The sequence below is a fragment of the Peromyscus leucopus genome, chromosome 8a (genome assembly GCF_004664715.2).
Source record: "Peromyscus leucopus breed LL Stock chromosome 8a, UCI_PerLeu_2.1, whole genome shotgun sequence".
Taxonomy (NCBI): Eukaryota; Metazoa; Chordata; class Mammalia; order Rodentia; family Cricetidae; genus Peromyscus; species Peromyscus leucopus.
Genome location: NC_051085.1, coordinates 45,341,474 through 45,364,629, shown reverse-complemented (window position 1 = coordinate 45,364,629; position 23,156 = coordinate 45,341,474). Strand labels below are relative to the sequence as shown.

The 23,156-nt window shown below is 39.7% G+C and overlaps 1 protein-coding gene across 7 annotated transcripts in view; it reads right to left on the bottom strand.

The window, feature by feature from the left end:
* The window catches only part of Scaf8 (SR-related CTD associated factor 8), a 156,679-nt gene that overhangs the window by 121,214 nt on the left and 12,309 nt on the right, over positions 1-23,156 (bottom strand). For 6 of the 7 annotated variants that reach the window (XR_005090252.1, XR_005090253.1, XM_037200428.1 and 3 more), the window contains exons 7-16: positions 22,273-22,393; positions 15,847-15,978; positions 15,498-15,610; positions 14,328-14,521; positions 7,689-7,789; positions 6,953-7,066; positions 5,783-5,939; positions 3,655-3,788; positions 1,871-2,015; positions 361-429 (exon numbers count right to left, since the gene is read on the bottom strand). Coding sequence is in view for 5 of the 7 variants with exons in the window: in XM_037200428.1 (XP_037056323.1) it covers positions 361-429; positions 1,871-2,015; positions 3,655-3,788; positions 5,783-5,939; positions 6,953-7,066; positions 7,689-7,789; positions 14,328-14,521; positions 15,498-15,610; positions 15,847-15,978; positions 22,273-22,393 (1,280 nt within the window). In the remaining 2 variants the exon portion in view is untranslated. The remainder of the gene's footprint in view (positions 1-360; positions 430-1,870; positions 2,016-3,654; positions 3,789-5,782; positions 5,940-6,952; positions 7,067-7,688; positions 7,790-14,327; positions 14,522-15,497; positions 15,611-15,846; positions 15,979-22,272; positions 22,394-23,156) is intronic. The other variant, XM_037200427.1, reaches the window with a different exon arrangement.

The window sequence follows — 23,156 nt, the reverse complement described above, 5'->3', positions numbered from 1 at the left end:
TTGGCGCTAATTTCCACCTTACAGGAATCTTGTATCTAGAGAGGAGCAGCTTGGAAGTCAGGAAGAGCTAGGAAACGGAAGGGAGACCCGGGCAGGACAGGATGGCTCTAGACGAGACATTTACAACCAACATAACAGAACACAACCCCCACGATGGGAGGACGTAAGTCTGGACGAAGGGCGTAGACCAGGAAGACATTTTGGGACAACTGAGCAAACACGAGTAAGAACTTCTAAGATACTGTTCATTTTCAAAATTCTCTAGCATGCATTTGTCGGAAAACTAGTATTTCACAGGAATGAGCACAAAAACACTAAGACTCCCTAGGATAAAACAGACTTTGTAAATCAGTAACTCACATGTTGGTACTACTGGAGGAATTGCAGGGGGAGGTACAACAGGTGGGGGAACCGGAGGTGGCATAAAACCTACATGGGAGAAAAAAGACCAAAATAAAACAGCACAAAGAAAATGACTTGTTTAAATCAAAGTGCTCAAGATTTACAAATGAACTTCCATATTTTCTTATTGTTTTACTGTGGGGTCCTCACTCTGCTACCCAGCTGGTGTGGAACCTGTGGGCTAAGTCATTCTGCTTCAACCTCCTGAGAAATGGGAATGTTGTAGAACACTACTTAACTATGTAAAGATGTATTAATTTGTTTATGTGGCAAAATATTACTTCAACTATGTAAAGGTGTGTTATATTTGTTTATGCTGCATCTGTTTAATGATGTAAAGATGTGTTGCTTTGCCTAAGGCACCTGACTGGTCTAATAAAAAGCTGAATGGCCAATAGCTAGGCAGTAGAGAAATAGGTGGGCTGGCAGGGAGGGGGAATAAGTAGGAAGAAAAATTTAGGTTCCAGGGAAAGGAAAGCTAGGGACAAAGAGAGAGAGAGATGCTCAGGGACAGCCAGGCAGGCAGCTACCCGTCAGCCACACATAGAAGCAGCAGGAAAGTAGGACATACAGAATGAAAGAAAGGTAAAAAGCCCTCAGGTAAAATGTAGATGAAGAGAAACAGGTTAAGTTAAAAGAACTAGGGACAAGCATAAGATAAGGCCGAGCAGTCATAACTAATAATAAGTGCCTGTGGCTTCATTGGGAAGCTGGTTGGTGGCACAAAAGAAAGCCTGCTACATGGGGACCTCAGTGCTCCTAGAGTGCTCCACTAGAACAGCAAATTTTCACAGCCTTGAAATGGCCTCCATTGGCATGCTGATGGATCTGTGCAATATTCTACACTGAAAATGACTTCTATATACACTTGACTTGATTCCTATAAGCCAGATAAAGCAGTTATCCTGATTATTTATTTACTCACTCATTCAAGTCTGGTGAAAGGCTCTGCACTGCAGATCGGTGTCATTAGCTACAGAATCAACTGGTTTATGTTGGAATGCTGACCACAGGAAAAGTGCTAAATCTATCTCAAGCCACTGGTCACAATATGTAAATTAAGCTATACATCTGTCAGCTATTTTATTTCCTTGACACATTATGCTCTTTACCAGTAGGTTGAAATATTTTGTTAACTTTAGATGATATGTTTAAAGTTCTTGAATAAAAATCTTAAACTATAAAGACATTTTTATGATCCTACAGATCACATGACCAAATTATAAATCTGCTTCTTTGCAGTTTTTAAAGTTAGAGTTACTGTTAAATTAAATTAGAAAACAGTGAGTAAAAATAAAAGCTGCCAAAAGATGTGACCCAATGGATTAAAGTCTGGAGAATAGACTCACAAAGCTAGTTTTGTTTTGTGTTCAAGTCTGAGAACCACTGCTCTATGGCACTGGGAGCCCAAAAAGAACAACAACGATATTCTAAACGGAGTTCAAACAATAAGATATAAATTCCTTACCAGGAGGTGGTTGTGAAGGGTTAAAACTTGCTCGGAGAAAAGGAGGAGGAGGAATTGGGCTGAATCCAGGAGGTGGGACCGGCATCGACACAGGAAACGCTGGTGGAACTAGACTAACTGCAGGAACCGCTGGAGCTACTGGAATCTTTTATGGGTAGAAAAATGTCTGTTAGCCAATTTATCCACCTGAAGTGATTATTACATTTTGGCATAAAGGCAAACTACATTTTTTTTTAAAAGGAAAGTAATAAATGTCATTACATTTAAGTTTTTCTTTTTCTATACTTTTTGAGTCAATCTTCTTAGGGTTAAAGCAGACAGTATGAGTCAATAGGTAATTTACCTGCAGAGTGTAAGGTCTCTCTTATATTTAAATGAATTAATGAAAACTCAGCTAAGCACCGAGGCTCAGGCTTCAGACTCACTAGCGCCTGCTCGACCACCAGGCTGCCTCTAAGAAGCACACAACAGAAGCTTTCAAAGAGCATCAAATTCTCTAAACTCTGTTATCGAATCTTAACACAAATATCTTTTATTCATCATAGCGACAAAAACCCCCAAAATTCTCTCTAGCATGGCTTTATCTCTTTCCTGAACCTCAAATGGTACCAAGTCTGTTTAGCATCCCAACTTCATTGCCTAAGGAGTACTATACTGTAAAGGTCACATGTACAGAAAATGAACTCCCAACTGCTATTCCCAAGAGACTGCTCGAGTCATTTTCTATTCTCAGAAAATGGGAGCTCCCATACTTCTAGTTTCTTGGACCTAGTATCTTCCTCCTTTTTTCAACTCCAATCAATAATCTAGGAAACCCCACTAGTTGTCCCTCCAGACCTCTACTGTCTGACAGGCCTCTTTACTTCTGTCACATTCTTCTCCGTGTCACAACCACTCTCATGTATTTGCTACAGTGACTTTCACTCCATCTCTTCTGTTATAAATGTTCAGTGTGGCCTAGTCACTATAAACCGTATCCAGTGCAATGTTTTACACGTCACCCTCTGATCCTCCTCCTCCTCCAGTGGTTTCTTTAACTCACAATGAAGATGAATTCCTTTGAGAGCTGAGCTTACGGGCATGACTCTAGCCACTTGCTAGTCCTGGAGCACCAAGCACGCTCCTGGCATCTGACCTTCAGTGTGGATTTCTTCTGCTTGTCACGCTCTTGCTCAGATGCTGCAGTGGATAATTTCTCCGCCATGCAGTTGTTGAGCTAGCACCCTCGGCACTGTCTTAAGACTGCAGGCTGCAGTGCAGACACTCTGAACCACCGCATTCTACTACCCCCAGGATCGATCTCATCCTCTCGGTCTGTCTCCCCGAAGGACAATGAAAACTCCAGGTTTACCACGGGTGTACCCCAAGCCCCAGAGCTCCTACAACAACGCACAACTCAGCACTAGCACTCAGTACATATTTAATGCATAAACATTTAAGTATGAATAATATCATTTCCAACAATGATTTTTCAAAATGTTTCACTAAATTCGGTGAAATAATCTAATGAATTTATCAAATACTCTTACTGATACAAATTTGCTTCCAAAGAAAGTGTAAGTCTAAAGAAACTACCACAAACCTGAAGGTGTTATAGCTCCTAGTCACCTGCTTAATCTTCAAGCGGTTAGTACAATGATGCATTGCATATGAAGAACATTTTTAACATCTGAAAGACGACAAGCAGTTCTCTGTGGTAACTGGGACAACAGACTCCAGCTGTCACACATCAACAAATCAGCTTTGGAAGATGGATGGTGGCAAAGAAGCCAGCTAGTACTAACCTGCAGCATGGCCACAGGCGGAGGGAAGACCTCTGCCTGTGTTGTAACCACTGTCTCCTTTTCAACTGGAGTTGGACTCTGTGTAGTCTGGACCGTCTCTTTAACGGGTTCTGAGGTTTTCACAGTTTCCCATTCTAAACAAAATATTTGAAATTGATTTCCTTTAAATGCAGCTTTTCAGGTTTTTTTTTTTCATTTACATTAATATCTAAACCCTTGCCAGATCTATCTTTGCAAATCTAAAAATAACACATGAGATAAAAATGACAACACTGAGCTGTAACAGAAATACCTCATAGGTCACCTGATAATGAGAAACCAGACCTGTTCTGTACATTATCAAGCACAAAAAACAAAGTATTAGCTCAATACAGAGAAATCCTCCATAGAAGACAAGAACAGAAAAATGGAAGTAGCTGGGCATGTGGCACATGCCTGAAGCTGAGCGCGTAGGAAGTAGAGGCCCTAGGACATGAGTTAGAGGCCAGCCTGGGTAACATGAAATCAATCACGGTCCTGTCTTTTTACATGCCAAGAGCAAACATGAGTAGTCAGCTTTTGCTTCTGTGCATCTGCCTTCATCTCCTGTATGTTCCATGTTCATGAAGCTCTGGCATGCTGCTTCCTAAAGTGGATACATGTTTCACATCTTCAGATATGCTCTACCCCCTTGGAACTACATCCACTCACAATGTAATGCTCCCATGGCTCGGCTCTGTTCCGTGTGTGTGTGTGTGTGTGTGTGTGTGTGTGTGTGTGTGTGTGTGTGTGTGTGTGTGTGTGTCTCTGTCTCTGAGACGAGGTCTCACCATACAGCCTGGCCTGGAACTTGGTATGTGGACCAGGCTAGCCTAAAAGAAATACAGAAACCTGTCTCCCAAGCAACAGGATTGAAGTCACGTGCTCTACCATGCCTGGTCTGTGCTTTATACCAACATAGGTTTTCTTGCTTATTATTTATTTCTTTTGAGTAGAACATGTTTGGTCGTCCCCGTCCCCCCAAAATACACAGTAGAGACTCTACAGGCCAGGGGTCTCTCTGTTCTAAATATATACTTGCTGCTATAAACAAGCAAGCAAACAAACAAATAGGAAAGAAAAAAGAAAGTCCTGAAGACTATGTACACAAACGAGCATGGCTTGGTCCCACAGAGCTCCTTTTTCACAACAGGCCACTGGCGGGCTCCAGTGTAGACTCCAGACCATGGCAGCCTGTGCCATACAAGTCAAAGGTGATTGCTGCTTTCTGTTTCCCTATTACAACATCAGTTCCTGAAGAATCAACTTGTCACTTAGACAACTGAAAGAAAGACTGTCCTAGGAAACAGGCAGCAAACAAGACACTGGGTTGATGCGGGCGGTCCTGCGGTGAAATCAAGGACCCTGCACATCCTAAGAACATGTTCTGCTACCTGAGGGCCATCTCCAGGCAGAAGGCAACAATATCAAAAAGATGTCTGCATATGTCCCTAACCATGAGAACAACCCTGAAAGCAGGCTAGTTTTGGTAAGAGAGCTAAGACACGAAGAAACACAGAACAGATTACACTTTGGATCAATCCCAAATATCAATGAGTACTTCCTTCTGGTTGTAGCCGATTGTGAATTTATAACTGTGAATTTTTTAAATAAAAAAAAAAAATACTGGTACTTTTTAAAAGAGCGGGGCATACAATTATTTGGTTATGGGCAATGTAGGAAGTGTTTCAGAAGGTATTACGCTGCAGTACTTGAGTACACTACTAAAAATGAACTCCACCTAAAATCTTCTGGAATTTCTCCAAGTTTCTCAAATCCTCAGTTTCCACTTAAAACTGATGGAATTAAAACTTGTTTTCTTCAACAAAGCCTCCATGGTACAAAGCTTTCTCTTCAATACAATAAAAATGTTAAGTCCTAAAAGAAAAAGGACCACATTTGGAGGCTTCCATTCAGTACTTTTCTAACCTGTTCCTTGACACCTAATGATATGTAAAACAGTGAAAAAGCAACATCAGAAAGGGCATCAACTCTTCGTTTGCAGCTGACGCCAGGGAATAAGCACAGTTTACTCTGCATCCCCAAACACATTTACATAACAGCCTCCTGAAGTACACTTTTAAATAATAAAAAGCACTAGCATTCTCACCAGCATTTACAGTTTCCTGGTCTATCATGCCTCCTTCTGCAAAGCCATCCAAGTCATCCACTTTAACTTTTTCCCAAGGTATATATGTGACTCCAAGATCCACATCCCAGAACTGTTTATATTCCGTCTTTACACCTTTGTTCAAAGCCCAGGCAATCTATTGGGAACGGGGAGAGAAAAAGGAAGATCACAGATACACTATAATAAAAATAAAGTTCAAAATCATATTTAAGCAAATAGAAACAAAACTCGTTTTCTTGAGTACTTGTTTTAAACTTGCACTAGAGATAATATTTGCAATATAAGATCTGTTTCCATGTCTTACCCACCTCTAAACTCATTTTTGGAGAAAACACAAGTCTAATTTTCACAATAAAAATCTCAGCTCGATTTGGCAGTAACTAGGCAACTTTGTACACCATGCCAGCATACATAAGCAATACCTGAGTTTACACACATGAACTATCTATCAGGAAATGATAAAGATGGGCAGAGATACTCTTCAGAAAGAGTTCAGAGTTTTAATTTAGGCACAGAAGCTGACTGGATGCATTTTCTCTAAAAAGTCAAAATGAAATTCTGAGTCAATCACCAGCAATGAGAAAACACTTCATAAATTCTCAATTTAAAGACTAAGAAGAAAACAAATGCTTACAGATACTCTTTACAAGGTGATTGGCTAGATAAAATGAGAAGGAATAATATTAATAATAATAATAATATAATAATAATATAATGAACAAGTGCTGGGAGAAAAAGTAAACCAAAGACAAATCTGTAAATATGAACAGGCTCTAACCAAGATGAGGTGTGAGCTGGTACAGATTTGTGTAGGTGTGAACTTAAGGAACAAACTCAGTGTGGGCTAGTAAGTTAGTGTACATATTCCAAACTATAATAACTCAGTAATTCTTAAACCATAAGCTTGCTAGGAACATTAAAGATAAGGTTGACTCTAAACTCAATGTAAGAATATGTGCTTAAATTAACATGTTCAAGACTCTAGGTCTGATCCACATCAAGGGGTAAGGGGTGAAAAGAACTGGAGCATTCTAACAGTCCAAACAAGTAAGACCATATGACCTTCCTATGAAACACTCAAGACTGTAACACAGCAGGTGCCGGAATGTCAGCTGTCACTCCACCATAAACTCACCCAGGAAAACTCACCTTAATGACCTTGGAACCAATTTTATAGGATCCTGAACTCAGTTTCTGAAGAGCCCGAAAAGAATCTTGTCGATGAACCATACAGACATATGCACAGCCCCTGGGTGGAATCATCTATGAGGGGAAAATCCTTTCTTAACAGCGAGCACAAGGATTGACACTGATTCTGACATTTGCTTCTAATCAAACAGAACACAGTGACAACTGACTAAATCCACAATTCAATTTTGGTAGATGACCAAATTAATTGTCTTTCTATCTCCAACACTTTATTGATGCAACATATGCAATCAATTATTTAGTTTTCATAAGCCCCATATTCATGCCTTAATTAGGCTTCCATTTAAGCCATGATAAAGATGAACTCTTGAATACATGTCATCAGTTCCTTGACTACAGAATACAGAACATACTATTAAAACAAAGAAAGGGACAGCTCCATTTTCAAACTGACAGGTAAAACAGAGGAAGAGAAAGAGAGAGGAACAAGGGAATCTTGTTGACAAACATTTAATGCTTTTAAGAATTAAGAGCTATCCTGCTACAAAACCCTATGAATATTTTACATGATACTTTATTAAAAAGAAGATATAAATGGCTTTAAAGCAAGCATAGAAAAATGAACAAAATAAACAAATCTTGTCAAGCTGTGGAGATACTATGGGGCTTAACTAGTGTGTGAAGAGTGAAAAACGGCCATTTTAAAACACTGTCTTAGTGCTCAAGAGATACCTACATTAATAGATTCAATTTGTCCAAACTCCTCAAAGAGGTTGGTTAGATCTTGCTGTGTAGCCTTCTTATCCACTTGGCCAACCCAGAGAGTAGTGCTGCACACTGTCAAGACAAAGGAGGAGAGGGCTTAAATCACAAAGACACAGCTGCCTCAAGCATTAATGACAATCGCTGGAACTGAAGGTAACATATACTGAATGTCTGACAGCTACACACAGAAAACTGCTGCATTTTAAACTGACTGACAGGCCTGAAGGCTCAGTGGTTAAGAATAGTGGCTACTCTTCTAGAGGACCCGAGTTCGATTCCAGCACCCACATGGTGGCTCACAACCATCACAACTCCAGTCTCTGAGAAGCAACACCCTCTTATAACTTGTGCAGGCACTAGGCACATATGTAGTGCAAAGATACACATGCAGGCAACACACCAATATGCATTTAAACAAAGTAACAATAACAATAAAAGCCAGGCAGTGGTGGCGCACCCCTTTAATCCAAGCACGAAGGAGACAAAGGCAGATGGATCTCTGAGTCTACAAAGCAGGTTCCAGAAGGGCCAGGGATACACAGAAAAAATCTGTCTCAAAAACCAAACCAAAACAAAAACCTTACTGACATTTAGTATCTATTTACATTTCTATGGCGCCAACTTCCAGCACGCACCAATTTGCAAGCTGAACACCTGTGGACACCTCTGTCCAACCACTGGAGAAAAGTACTGTGTGAGATTAGGAGAGAAGTTTAAAATTCCCCAGCTGACACTAAAATACAATAGTTTTGAAACTATTTCCTACCTATGGACCTTCTTAATATCTGAGTGTTGGAATGACTCAGTGGATGTTTCCTCCTAACCAACAGATAAATCTAAACCTGTATGAGCTGCCTCATCCATAGGGAAATAAGACTTTGCCAAGAGACACAAAAAGGAAATGGGTAAATCAGGACTCCCTAACTTGAAGATGAAGTGATTGGCATGACTTTGTGTGTGCCACTCATGTATGCAAAGGCCAGAAGAGCGTGAACTCCTTAGAGCCTCAGCACCACACACGGATGGATGTGACCTGAATGCTGGTCCTCACGACTGAGTAGTAGGTGCTCTTAACCTCCAGCCTGCAAGCTGCTTCTGTTTGAGGCACAAAAGTTGAAGAGGAAACACTCTGGACTGTTCATGCTTCCCGAATACCTCCTTTTCCAGACAACACACATGCACAGCTTTAAAGTACTGCACGTTGATGTTTGTCCATGTCGTTTTCCAGCACTTTAACCCTGACAGAAGAGGTCTAGGAGCAGGTGTTTCTAGGGTTAACCTCATACTAAAGTGTGATCCTTGACAAGACCACTACCAAGAAACACTACTCTTGCCGGTCAGAACTCCACCACCATTCAGATGCACACCAACTCTGAAAACCATCTAGCTAACACAGACCGTGACAACTGCCCTTTCTCAGCAAGTTTCTTCTGTCTCACAGTCTCACTCTGTGTAATTCTCAACTCATGTTTCATCAATCATCTTCAACTTTTTAATATTTTAAATTAAATCCCAGGGTCCAGTGAGATGGCTCAGTAGACAAACTTACTTTGCCAGGACTTATACCCTGAGTTTGACCCAAGAAGCCTACCCAGTGGAAGGAGAGAAGTGACTCCTCTAGGTTGTCTTCAGACCACACACACATATGGGGCACAGGGGAACACACACAAACATATACACACAGAAAGAGAGTGAGAGAAAGGCATACATTTTTAAGTGGATCTTTAAGAGACTACAAAGTCTGCTTTTTAACAGAGTGCAATAATTTAAATGGAATGTGTCTCCCAAAGTCTCATATGTCATAGGCTTAGTCTTAACCCACAGCACCACTGAAAAATCGGTGAAACTTTTAAGAGATGCGGCTCAAGTGGGGTCCTGCACTTGAAGGGGATAACTGTCTCCATTCTGCTTTCCAGACACAATGAACAGTCAAAAGGAGCAAGCTCAGGCAACTTTAACTGCAAATACATCCTTGCTGATTTCATAGTGACAGAATGCTGCTCCACTACCATGTAGTGCAATGCAGTGTAGGCCAGTCCTGTTGATGTGGAGGTAAACAGCTTTAGGGCTTTATCACCTTATAATAATGCTTCCTGCTTCATTATTACCCTGTTCTGTAGACTCTAACTGCTTTAGTCTATGCTATTGTTTGCTAATTTTACAATGCTGCTCTACAATTTTTTTTTTTTTTTGTCCTAAGAAGAGGTCATGATTCTTCCCAATCCCAAAGAGAGGCGATACTTGGTTACTGGGATATTAGTCTGTTGATACTTCACACCACTGACTGTCCCTGAAAGCTCTGCATGGTATAATCTATGTCCAGAACCACCAGTGGCAGACTCAACCACTCTAGTTCAAATGTGTTGAAAGAACAGCAATTAAATGAAACTGGTTCTACTTCAAGATAAGGAGAGGTTTATTTTGTTGTTGTTTTTTGAGACAGGATTTCTCTGTGTAGTTTTGGTGCCTGTCCTGGAGCTTGCTCTGTAGATCTGCCTGGCTTTACCTCCCGAGTGCTGGGATTAAAGGTGTGCGCCACCATCACCCAGCCTGATAAGGAGAGTTTTAAGGTACAGTACACAATGGAAGATACAGTCACCATTGTATTTTCTCATGTGCTTGTTGAGTTTTCCATCTTAAAATGTCTAACTATTAAAAAATAAAACAGCACCCGGCTGTGGTGGTGCATGCCTTCTAGTCCCAGTATTTGCTAGGTAGAGACAGGTGGATCTCTGTAAGGCCAACCTGATCTACAGAGTGAGTTTTAGGATAGCCAGGACTACACAGAGAAACCCTGTCCTGAAAAAAACAAAACAAGCAATACACACACACACACACACCAGCATTAGAAAATAAATTCCATTATAATTCAGCCACAAAAATGAAATGAAATTCTGATGCTTGTGAAACATCTATGGAACCAGAGGGAATCATATAAAGGGAAATAAGCCAAGACAAAAAGAATACTGTGTTTTCTCACTACGAGGTGGAAACTGAAAAAGCTGATGTCACAGAAGTAGAGAACCTAAGAGAAGAACAGAAGGCTGGGAAAGGTATTCAATGCACAGACAGGGGTTGACAGTCAGGCACAAAACACCTTTGGCAAAAGGAACCTAGCCTGCAAAGCACATACAGATCTTTGCAAACAAGTCTAAAGGTGGATAATGTCTAAAACTTCAGAAAAGAGGCTGAGAGCTCACTATTAGGTGGTGAGGAAGGACAAAAGAACACAAGTCATGAACATGAAAGAGGATTTAAAAGCTGTTTATTACTTTCGACTCCATCACAGTGTTTCTTACATGGTTGGTAGGTGCATACGTGCAACTTGCTATGTCTACTGCAACAGGAAAAACAGTTTTCATTATCTAAAAGAAGGCAGCACCTGTGGGTCCTGGCTGGGCTTGCTTCCTAATGCAACTAACATTTCAGCAAGAGAACTAGACACCACAGGTCACTGAGACACATATTACACTGAGCCACGTAGAACGTGATTTTTTTTTTTTTAAATCTTGGGGCAGCGGGTGTGTGTGTGTGTGTGTGTGTGTGTGTATAACCTGAAAGTTTCCACTTTTTTCCTTTGATGCAAAACTACATCAAATTATTCTACATTGTTATTTAACATAAAGTACAGTTTTATTTTTAAGAGGAATAATGATGATCAATAGCAGTAACAACAGTTAAATAATCATTTGAGTTTTATATGTTAATTTATATGTTAATTGCCCTAAATCGATCATTATATGGTATTAGCATGTATAAAAATATCATGTTGTACCCCATAAGTATGTATAATTATGAGGTGTCAAACACAATATATTTGGGGAACTGGAGACTGGGCTCAGCAATTAAAAGCACATGTTATTCTTATGGGAAATTCAGATTCAGTTCCTACCACCCACATGGCAGCTCACAGCTGTCTATATGTCTAGTTAAAGAGATTCAATGTTCTCTTCTCACCTCCATGGGTATTAAGTATGCATGGGGTATGCACACATACATGCATGTACACAAAACACTCATACATATAAAAGTAAATCTTTTTTAAGAAGCACAAAACTTTTCAAAGAGAAAAGTGGATTCCATGCCTGTGCCAGTTGGTTTTTATGTTAACTTGGCACAAGCTAGAATCATCTGATAGGAGGGAACCTCAACTGAGAAAATGCCTCTAAGATGGGGCTGTAGGCAAGCCTGTTGGGCATGTTCTTTATTAATGACTGATGTGGGAGGACATAGCCATTGTGGGTAGTGCCCCTCCTGGGCTGTCAGTCCTGGGTTCTGTAAGAAAGCGGCTGAGCAGACTGGAGAGATAGCTCAGCGGTTAAGAGCACTGGCTGTTCTTCCAGAGGTCCTGAGTTCAATTCCCAGCAACCACATGGTGGCTCACAACCATCTGTAATGAGATCTGGTGCCCTCTTCTGGCCTGAAGTGACACATACAGGCAGAATACTGTATACCGTAATAAGTAAATAAATCTTTAAAAAAAAAAAGAAAGAAAGCGGCTGAGCAAGCCAGTAAGCAGCACTCTCCACAGCCTCTGCTTCAGCTCCTGCCTCCAGGTTCCTGCCCTGACTTCCTTCAATAATGAACAGTGATGTGGCACCATAAGCAGAATAAACTCTTCCTCCTCAAGTTGCTTTTGGTCATGGTGTTGCCCATGTGATAGTAGCCCTGACTAAGGCAATGCTCAATACCATCACAAAGTGGGTGAGGAATACTTGCTGTTAAGAAAGTAATGATTCTCAAAGACCCAGGGGTTATTACACAAATGTAGAGCAGAGATTTTGGGGGTGGGAGGGAGGTCAGTTTTTTTTATATTATTTGTCAACCAACACTAAGATATTTAAATTTGGTCCCTTATGATGAGGAGCAAATAGAATTTGCACTATTCAGAAGTTGTACTAGCTCTTTATAATGTGAGAAGGTTCTGGAAAGATAAGCGGGGTCTACGGAAATTGGCAGAAATTATTAAAAAGATGCCACTGCCTTTGATTTTTGGGAGGCTGAATTTCATGATGCTCTAGCAGTATCAAATGAGGGTTTGAGTTCACTTTCCAGGAGCCACATGAAAAGCCTAGGATGTATGTGTGTGATCCCAGTGCAGGCAAGTCCACACATGGCTATCTACAGCAACTACTGATGCGGGGGGTGACTTATGTGAAGACCACCAGAAAGTAACGCGAGTCTCTAGCTCTTGGGCAAATGACAATGTACTCTCTGTCACATGCTTCCTTGGTCACCTGTCGTCTGTTAGTTCTCCCTAGACATGGTAATGCATTAACAAACCCCTAGACAGAACCTGGCAGAAACAGAACTCATTTGTTGTACTGAACGTGATCCAGCTCCTGAAATAAACCCTGCCATGACCAAATCTTTTAAGTACACAAAATCGCCTAACATGCTGGTACTACGGCCTGGTACAAACCAGGTACATGCTGGTACTACGGCCATTTCTCTTCTGGTACAAACCATAAGGTTATAATTTAACAATTACACCAAGGTTGGGCGCTAGGGGTTGAGCTCAGTTATACAGATTCACCTAGCAGGTACAAAACCCTGGGTTTAATGTCCAACACCACACCCATACCCACACAAACTGAATATAAAACTAAGTATATAAAAATGCAGCAAAGTACACCTTTGTGTCCTAATTACTCCTACAGATTTGAATACTCACAGCTGTTAGTTAGTACTGTCAGCAGTCAACTGACCCTGTCATGTTACAGATATCAGCCTGGTAATGTTTTATGTACCCTTGGTAAAGCCACACTTCACAACTTGCATTAAGCATTCTTGATGATCCTACATATATCTGCTAATCTGTTTTTCTTTCACAAAAGTCTGAGTCAAAGCCATTTAATTACTAATAAGCTCCTTTCTTTTCAGTTTCTTACTCTGAAAAAAAAAAATTGGGTAAGAGATTTTTATAGCAGAACGCTAGTTTGTTTATTTAGTTGTTCTGGAGGAGAGAGTGACCTCCATCATATGTAGAGATCAGAGATCAACTGCTGTGGAACAATCTTTGTACACTGTAAACAGGTATTACTCTCACTGGTTAATAAAGACCTCACTGGCCTATAGCTGGGCAGGAAGAGACTGAGTGGAAGAGCCAGACTAGGAGAATTCTCAGAAGAAGGAGGACAGAGTCAAAAGAGTAGCAAGCCAGATGCAGAGGAAGCAGGGCATGTACAAAATGAGGTAGCAAGCCATGAGCCACGTGGTATATAACTTAGATTAGAAATATGGGTTAATGTAAGTTGTAAGAGCTAGTTAGTTATAAGCCTGAGCTGCAGGCTAAGTATTTATAATCAATATTGAGTCTTCGTGTCAGTTATTTGGAAACTGGCAAGCGGGAAAGAAAAATCCACCAGCACCCAACCTTACGTATACTCCCTCGAAAACTGTTGTTTCTGATGCACAGTCATTTGCTGGCCTGGAGTTGTGGAATGCACCTATGTCCACCTTCCAAACACCAGGGTCACACACCTTTCCAGGCTTTTCCTGTGGGCTTCTGCAGCAAGCACTCTGCTAACCTAACCTGCGTTCTCCCCACAGCAACAGAAAACTAGTTTCCAACACTAAGAGGGAAGTCTGATGCAAGTATGTTACTCACCACTTAGAGTTTTTGATCTGACAGGAGGCAGTCCCTTTTTTTGGCGTTCTTTCTCCCTTTCTCTGGCTCTTCTTTCACTTGAATATGATCGTGATGATTTTCTCTTTCTCTCTCTAGAACGGGAGCGGGATCGCTTCCTATGTTTTCGCTTTCTCGACCCAGATCGTGACCTGGACCTTCGTTTTCTTGGTGATCTACAAAAACAGTTATTTTTACTTCGAATGACAGTGTGCTCTTTCCATCAAACCTTTCGATTTGAAGTGAATGAGAAAAGGCAGCATTTGTTATATTTAACCACCTCTTAAACTATTCTATAGTATAATCTACTACTAAACATGTATTCCACACGTAGTTTTGTGCTATGGATGGACAGATTACTAATAGATGTTAGATGAATGATTCCAAGTCTGAGACTTCATTCATTAAAAACAGAGGAAAAATACAATTCACTAAAGGACCTCACTTTCTCTTAGTGTCTTTCAGTTCATTTTCATACAGAATAGGAATAAAAAATACAAACTAATACAGACTAATTAGGTGACTCAAATGTTACATTTTTTTAAATTAAGACGCAGAATATTTCCAGCACAGTATGAAGACAGAGTATAATCCTCTTTAATACTTTACAACTTCTAAAATGTTATCATTCTTGACTTTATACTATGTAAGCGGATGCTGTCACTTATTTACTGTACATGTTTGCAAATATGTTCCCATGTAAAAAGTGGAATGTGAAAATACCAAAGACTCATGACTTGGTTTTGATTATAGGACCTGTTTTCTACTGCCTTGCAAGTGTATTAACATTCAAAAAACCTGTTCTGTGGCTATCTTTAAAGACATTTTTGGTACTGCTATTCAATAATTTGGACGTGAGAAATACAGCCTGACTTACATACTGTTCAGAAGCAGTAATACCCCAAGTAAGATACCATGCTAGTATCAACTAAAATCAACTATAATCCAAAATCACCTCATGATAACAGCTGTTCCTGTTAAATAAAGTACTCAAATAGCAGACCTATCACAAAGGTTATCTCTGGGTTTTATTTTCAATTACTTCTAAAAAATACTTTTTAGAAAGCATTTTAAAAATTACTTTAAGTATTTCGTTTAATCTTGATGCAAAGAAAAAAAACCAAACATTACTGTTAAATATTATTATAGAACCTTGATCGAGATCGCGAATGAGTTCTTGATCTTGAGCGAACAGCTACTTTCTTAGCTTCTGGTTCAAAGATCTCCTCTTCAACAACATCTTGTCCTTCATCAATATCCATATCCTTGGAAAGCAAAGTTAAGAGCATATAAACAAAAAAAGCAGTTAAGATTTAGCATACAAGTACAGTTCTACTTTAAAAATATTAGCAATGCAGCATTAATGCCTCACAGGTAACAAAGCTAGGGATGTGGAACACCCACAAGACAAACTGCATCCAGGATACAATATATTCACAAAGAACCTTACGTGGTAAAATGGCTTTGGACATTTATGGCCCAGAAAAGCACTGACTTTTACCTGTTGCTGAATGTCTATGGAATCATCTAAATTTGCTTCAGGTTCCAGAAAATGCTGCTGGCTACTTCCTTGTGAGGGTGACGCTGAGTGCTCTGACCCAAATGTTCCCTCCTGGCTATCTTGAGGAGTTACCTGTTGAGAACAAACCAATGTTCTGAGACAGCATCACTACAAATGAGAATTTGAATACAGCAAACATTACAATTAAATGCTGAAAGGGAGTCATATTCATGGCAAGCCATTCTTAGAGTAATTCACCTGAAGTCTTTTGTATAAATCCAAGTCTACTTTTAAAAAGTAGAGTCCCATAAAAAAGTAGAGTCCCATATATAATTGTATAAAATAGTTAGATGAAGTATGTCCTCAAGAACATTTTTAAGTGTCAGAAATATAAACTATTGAGGAGTAATACAGAGACAGTACTTAATGGTACTTAAAGGTACAACATTAAGTGAATCTACAACTACATGATTAATTACTATCAACAAAATACTCTGAAGGTCCACTTAAAACCTTATATTCAAAAACTTAAATCACTTATTATATGCCTAGAAGCAAAACAATACCCAAAGTCACTACCAAAATTAGTGACTTAGCAAAACTATCCCCAATTAGGTTCTTCCCCAACTACTTTCTCTAGAAATCATAAAAGTTACAGGAAATACAGTGTGATGTGTAATATTTAAAGTTTTAGTACAAGTTAGGCAAATAAAGACAAACTTAGGGGAACAAGGAATGCCCCCACATCCTAAGAAGGAGTACAGTAACAATATATAGTGATGTTGCTAACTTGATGTTAATGAGTATGACCTGAATAACAATTTAAATACTGACTTAATTAAAACATGAAGAAACTCAATATAGGAGAAGCAATCTGGTAGAAAATCTTCTAGAACATGATCTTACAGGAATCTAGAGGGAGTAAGATCCTGGTGGTACACAGGCTAAAAACAAAGAAAAGAACAACTACACACTAATGTTCCCTTGTTACAAACTGTTCAGGAACAATCAACTCCCAAAAAGAGAGAGCAGCCCACACACCTTAGACATGCAAAAGCAAGATGAAGGGAAAGGGAAAGACATGAATTCACAAAGAACAGACAGCAGCGAACGTGCCACATATTCGCCCAGCAGGAAATAACCAGCTCTAGTTAGGTGGAAATGACCAGCTCTAGTAAGGTTTAAGAAAGTCTATTCACCAGGCATAGGGGTATATGCCTTTAAACCCAGCACCTGGGAGGCAGAGGCAGGCAGGTCTTTGTGAGTTCAAGGCCAGCCTGATCTACATAGTCAGTTCCAGGACAGATGGGGCTACATAATGAGACCCTATCTCAATAAAAAGAAAAAGAAAAAAGGAAGTCTAAGCAATTAAACAGGCAAGCACAGGAGGTTAAGACCTGCTGGTGAGAATAAGCTTTGTGCCTCATGGTGATATTTCAACTAGACACTAGCACAAGACCTAGAGAGCTTTGTTCCTGAAAGTCATTAGGAGTCTGGTAGTCACAGTGGTGTCCTCACTGTGTGGGGACCACAGGGCACTTTGGTTCTGCTTCAGCTGCATTGTTCATCAGTAGTCTCCTCGGCTGTCTTTTTAACGAAACACCACACAGGAAGAGTGTGAAGCATATCCTGGAGCTGACAGCCTTAGTAATTTATATCACCTTAGTACGTATATTTTCCTAAATATACATGTTTAGAATAAACTAAACGTTCTGTGAGTGGTTTACTTCAAGTTCAGAATATAAGGTTCTGTGGGTAAAGGTACCTGCTACCAAGCTTTAGGACCTAGACTCAAGCCCTGAAGCTCACACAGTAGATAGAGCAAGAGAACCAACCCCGGCAAGCTTTCATCTGACCTCACACACCTGCTACCCCAAAATAAAGAAATGAATGAATGAAAATCAAATTAATCAAGGCAGGCAGTGGTGGCACAGGCCTTTAAACCCAGCACTTGTGAAACAGATCTCAGTGAGTTCAAGGACAGCCTATTCTACAGAGTTCCAAGGCAGCAGGTAAGGATACAGAGAAACCCTGCCTGAGGGAGGAAAAGGGAAAAATTAGTCCATTACTATGCTTTTTACAAAAGTGAACTTACACTGGCTATAATCTGAATCTATTTTCCATCCATTTCATTCTCAATGCAAATTACCAATGTGATAACATATAGCTGCTATCTTATATTTGGTTCTTTAACACACCATTACAATAAACCATTTTGATGTAAGACAAGGATTTCTGTAGTGTTTAAGCTGCATTAAACTAATTGGCACAGTAATCTGTTTACAAGGAAATTGAAAGTATGTTGCTCTTATGAATGGTACATTTTACAACTAGAAGAAAAGAATGCATCATAAAATTCAGGGCAGAGTTTTAAATAACAATTGCTAAGTCCCTCAGTATCTGAGGAACAGGCAGTGTTTTGTTTTGTTTCAAAGTTGATAAATATACATTAAGCAAAAGTCAGAACAGAGAAGTGTCTCCTGAATCAAAATAGAATCAAAAGGCAGTCAATAAGTGTAGCCTTTGTTTATCTTTTCCTTAACATTATAGTAATGGATGTCTGCCTATGTGTCTTGGCTGTACAATATATGCATGCAGTGCCCAAGGAGGTCAGAAGAGGGCACTGGATCTCCTGGGACTGGAGTTGCAAATTGTTGGGAGCATTCATGCGGAAACTGGGAATCTAATCTGGGTCCTCTGGAAGAGTAGCCAGTCCTCTTAATCACTGAGCCATCTCTCAGCCCCATGTAAGTATAATCTTCCAGAATGCATCAACACTAGCTGAAATGCTAAAGTGGTACAGGAACAACACACTCTTGGCCATACATCAGAAAGATTTTCATTTTTTCCTAAGTTCTACAGTCTGTGTTTAGCCTTCTTTGAGTGCTAGATACCGAAGATATTTAATTTTCTGTTCATGGCTAAGAAAACTCAGAGACGTACACACTCCACAATAATTAAAGCAGAAGAGAAATACATGTTCTAGACCCTAATGATGATGGCCAGTTAAAAAAGCAAAAATACCCTCAATGTACCTGTCAAATCAAAGAACTAGTAAGTGAAAAGCACACCAGTGAGGCCGAGAAGAATAAAGGAAACAACCTAGTCACACTCAATCAACCCATTAAGGTATTATTCTGACTTTGGAACAAGAACTTAGAATGTTCCATTTTCTTAAAAGAGTATCAACATTTGAACTTAGTTGGCACAAAGAAGAGTCACAGTATTTAAGTTGTATAAAAATTAATTACGTTCTCTCTGTTCCTTTAGTCTCACTTCTCTATTTAAAAAAAGACACTGGATTCCACCAAGCGGCAAGTGACATTTTTTTCCCCTGGTATTCATCTGATATAAACATCTTTCTTCAACCATATATTCATGCAAATCGATAAAAACAAACAAAAAACCATGGAAAGGCATGGTTAACATCAGCTACCACAGGATTCTTTTAAGACTGGCACCTAACAGTCCTATGTGCCATTGTTAATTATCACCTACACAGGGACCCTTTCCCACTATTTTTTCTATACAAATGACAGGAAAGTCCGTCAAAGGCTTCATTGAACTCCACACGCTACACCAACTATATTGACCCAATTCACAAATCTAATAGCTCCACACAATCAATATCTTAAGATGTATTTGACTTTACAAACAGTAATTCATTTCCCACAAAGCAGAGGGTCGCCCCTCTCAGAGTTCATCATGTCACCTCTGCTCTCTGCATCACACTCTGGGTATTTTGCTATTGTGGTTTTGTTTGTGAGACATGGTATGTCTACAGAGTCCCGACGATCCAGGACCCAGCTGTGCAGACCAGGCTGTTCTCTAACTCAGAGATCGCCTGCCTCTGCCTCCAGAGTGCTGGCATTAAAGACATGTGCCACCATGCCTGGCTGCATTACATTCTGAAACCAAGTAAATTACACTACTTCCGACATCACATGATAGTGCTTCATCATCAGTAGGCTGAATCTTTCAAAGATTGTTTTTAAATCTTACCAGTAACATTTCATCTTGAGGTCTAGTTCTGATACCATCTTTTGACTATCCTAATAATCAGCAAAATCATAAGACTCTAACTTAAAACAACAGAAATCACTATGATAAGGTTTCTAGTCCTTCATAATTCTGGTCCATTTCTTTTATTAGAAACAAACTCTAGTTTTTCAAATGTTCCTAAACCCTTAAAGTGTTTCCTTCTTATTGCTGGGGCCTGAAACCCACTGCACATCGCAGCTGTAGCTGACCTGCAAGGAACAAGGAAGCACTATCCTAGTTTCGGGGAGTTATATGGATCTAATATAAGCAAAAAGTACTTGATTTTTCTGCACATCTTATTCTATCTTATTTTGTTAAAGATTTAATTTAAAGCCAAGCATAGTAGTATATGCCTTTAAACCCAGCACTTGGGAATCAAAGGCAGGTGGATCTCTCTGAGTTCAATGTCAGCCTGATCCACATTGTGAATTCTAAGACAGCCAGAACAATGTAGTGAGATCCTGCCTTGAAACAACTCCCTCCCTCAAATTATTTATTTTGTGTGTGTGTGTGCACGTGTATGTCCTGGGCATCTGGTCTTCTGAAGCTGGAGTGACAGGCAGGGAGTTGTGAGCCACCCAACACGAGGTGCCTGTCCTGAATCTCGCTCTGTAGAGCAGGCTGGCCTCGAACTCACAGAGATCGCCTGGCTCTGCCTCCCAAGTGCTGGGATTAAAGGTGTACACCACCACCGCCTGGCCACTCATTACATCTTGAATCACACAACTTACTATATATACCTGTCACCCAGTTTGCAAACTGCTCATTAAGTCTGCCAGTCTCACACTCATCATCCATTTCACACATTAGCAAATGATTGCTTCTCTGTTTCTTACTTTATGACATCTTTTATCACTGGATAAACTTTGGAAAATGGAGACTTAACTTCTATTTCTTCTGATTACTGTATGTGGCTAAATTGGGAAACTAATACACAGAGCAACTTTCCATGTCCACAGTACCGCCCTGACTTTGCTGCTTCTGCTAAACATTCTGAAGTCAGAGTGACAGCAGGAAACGTAGCAAGTTCTACATACAGCTTCTGTTTGGAGAAAGCAGACAGCACCCCCACCCCCACCCCCGTCCTTGTCTGTTATCGTTGTAGTTACTATACTGTATGGCTGACTGACACAAACACCCCAAACGTTATCTTCTTATATTCTTCAGTACATATACAAATAACTTTAGCAAAAAATATGTCTCTTACTTAGACCAATTCAATCAGAACTAGTTCATCAGATCAGTCCGTGTTCATGAGTTCCAGCAGGTATCCTTGGAATCATCCATTTCATACTATTTGCACATACGAGGTCAAGTTCAGGCTCTAACTGTGTCTTAAATTATTCTAAATATCAAAAGTACTGAGGCCTCTTCTGTGTTCCCAGAACCCTGTATTTTTAACTCAACTAAAGAGACTATAGAATTAATTTTTCTGTGGGTTTACACAAATGTTTGTACTTCTTTAGAAGAAAGATTACATTACCTAAGGTCAGAACCACTTTTCTGCCCATCTTTATCTGTGTCACATGCCTAAAAATGTAGTCACACATAAAATTTTGTAAGTGGCTTTAAATTCATCCCCGACAACATCTTCAATGGTGAGAGCACAGTATGGAGTGGGTATCTACAAGAGTTTCTCATGTAAGACACAGGTAGGTTTATGACAGATTTCATCACTTCTAAAGTCAAACTTTTTTCTCCCATATTTTAGCATCTCTCAAAATGACATGAGGATGCTGCACAATAGTTAGACTAAACTTCCTACTTATGCACAAAATAAAGGTATGCCTTAAAATTGATCAGACACCATTAGCTGTATACTTTGTATTAGATCTTTTATGTCACTACGCTTCAACTTCCTTTGGAGTAAAATGGGAGTCATGGTACCTATTTCATGAAAATTAAGTATAAATATGCCTCCTCTATGTGTAATAAGATTCCTATCATATGGTATTGGCAGGGAAACTTTTAAAAATTGAAAGAAGGTCATCTACTTTGGACACTACCATCATCAACATAATTGGCATTACCTTCCCAGACAAGGAAGTAGAGCAGAAAGGAGAAAACAGGAAGCTTTAAGAGGTAACTCCAAAACCCACGTCTATCTACTATTCTCCTTCCAGTATCATGAAATTCATTTCTTTCTTTCTTTTTTTTTCCCCCACACAGGGTTTCTCTGTGTAGCTATGAAATTCATTTCTATCACATGGATTCAGTACACTGCCAGAAGACATTTTTTTATGATAGGAATTGCTACAAAGGTCTTGGGAAGAAAATACCTTAGAAACAAAAGTAACAAACGGCCCCAAAGACCAAGAATGAACACTACCAAGCATCCCACAAAATGCCCATTTGCAGAGCACAGTAACTGCAGGTGGCCCAGACCTTCTGAGGCTGCTGCTGCTGCTCCAAGAGCTGCTGTCGCAGGTGCTCCAGGTTCTGCTGCTGCAGCTGCTCTGCAATCTGATGGAAGATGGAGTTGTTCACAGATTCGGAAACATGAGAACTAAAATGATAAACAAGAGTGAAGATGAATGTTGAAATGCACGAAAGGTAATATCAAAGTGAGTATTCAGAGAAAACAAAAACATCTCTCTGACACAATGCACTCTATCTATTACAGTGTTTTCTTTTTAAAATATTAATAGTCAAAGTGGAATGTTTTGGAAAATTAATACACTGGAAGAGAAATATACTCAATAACGTTTCAACCGATAAACATTAGAGACGCTCTGTTACAGAGCTGACATTACTGCCTCATGGTGCACACATGGGTGTGCTGTACATATAAACTAGTGACTCTAAGAGTACTGTAAGAAAATCTCAGAACACTTGTAAAAAAGGGAAAAGTTTATAAACAATGTCAATTTTTAATAACTCATGTTTAACCATGAGACAGTGGAAGACAGTCTCTCAATCAGTATGTGTAAAATCTACAATTTTCACTGCCCATAAGTTTTACAGAGTATGTTTCCTTAATAATCATGTTATTATTAGGTAATAATTAGAAACAGTGTTTAGAAAAAAGAAACTATGCTCTGGGAAAGTCACACCTGGAATACAGCTGGAATTCTAAGTGCCATAGGTAAGACAAGAAAAAAAAGGGTAAACAGAATGGTGACAGGTCTTGAAACAGTTGCGGGGGAGGGGAGAGTACATCATCTGGAGCAAATAAACCTATGACGAAGAATGGTATCTATCTTCAAATATTGAAAGGCTATTTCTTGAAAGACAATGGAGTCTATTTATTTCCGTTCTTTAAAACAGAA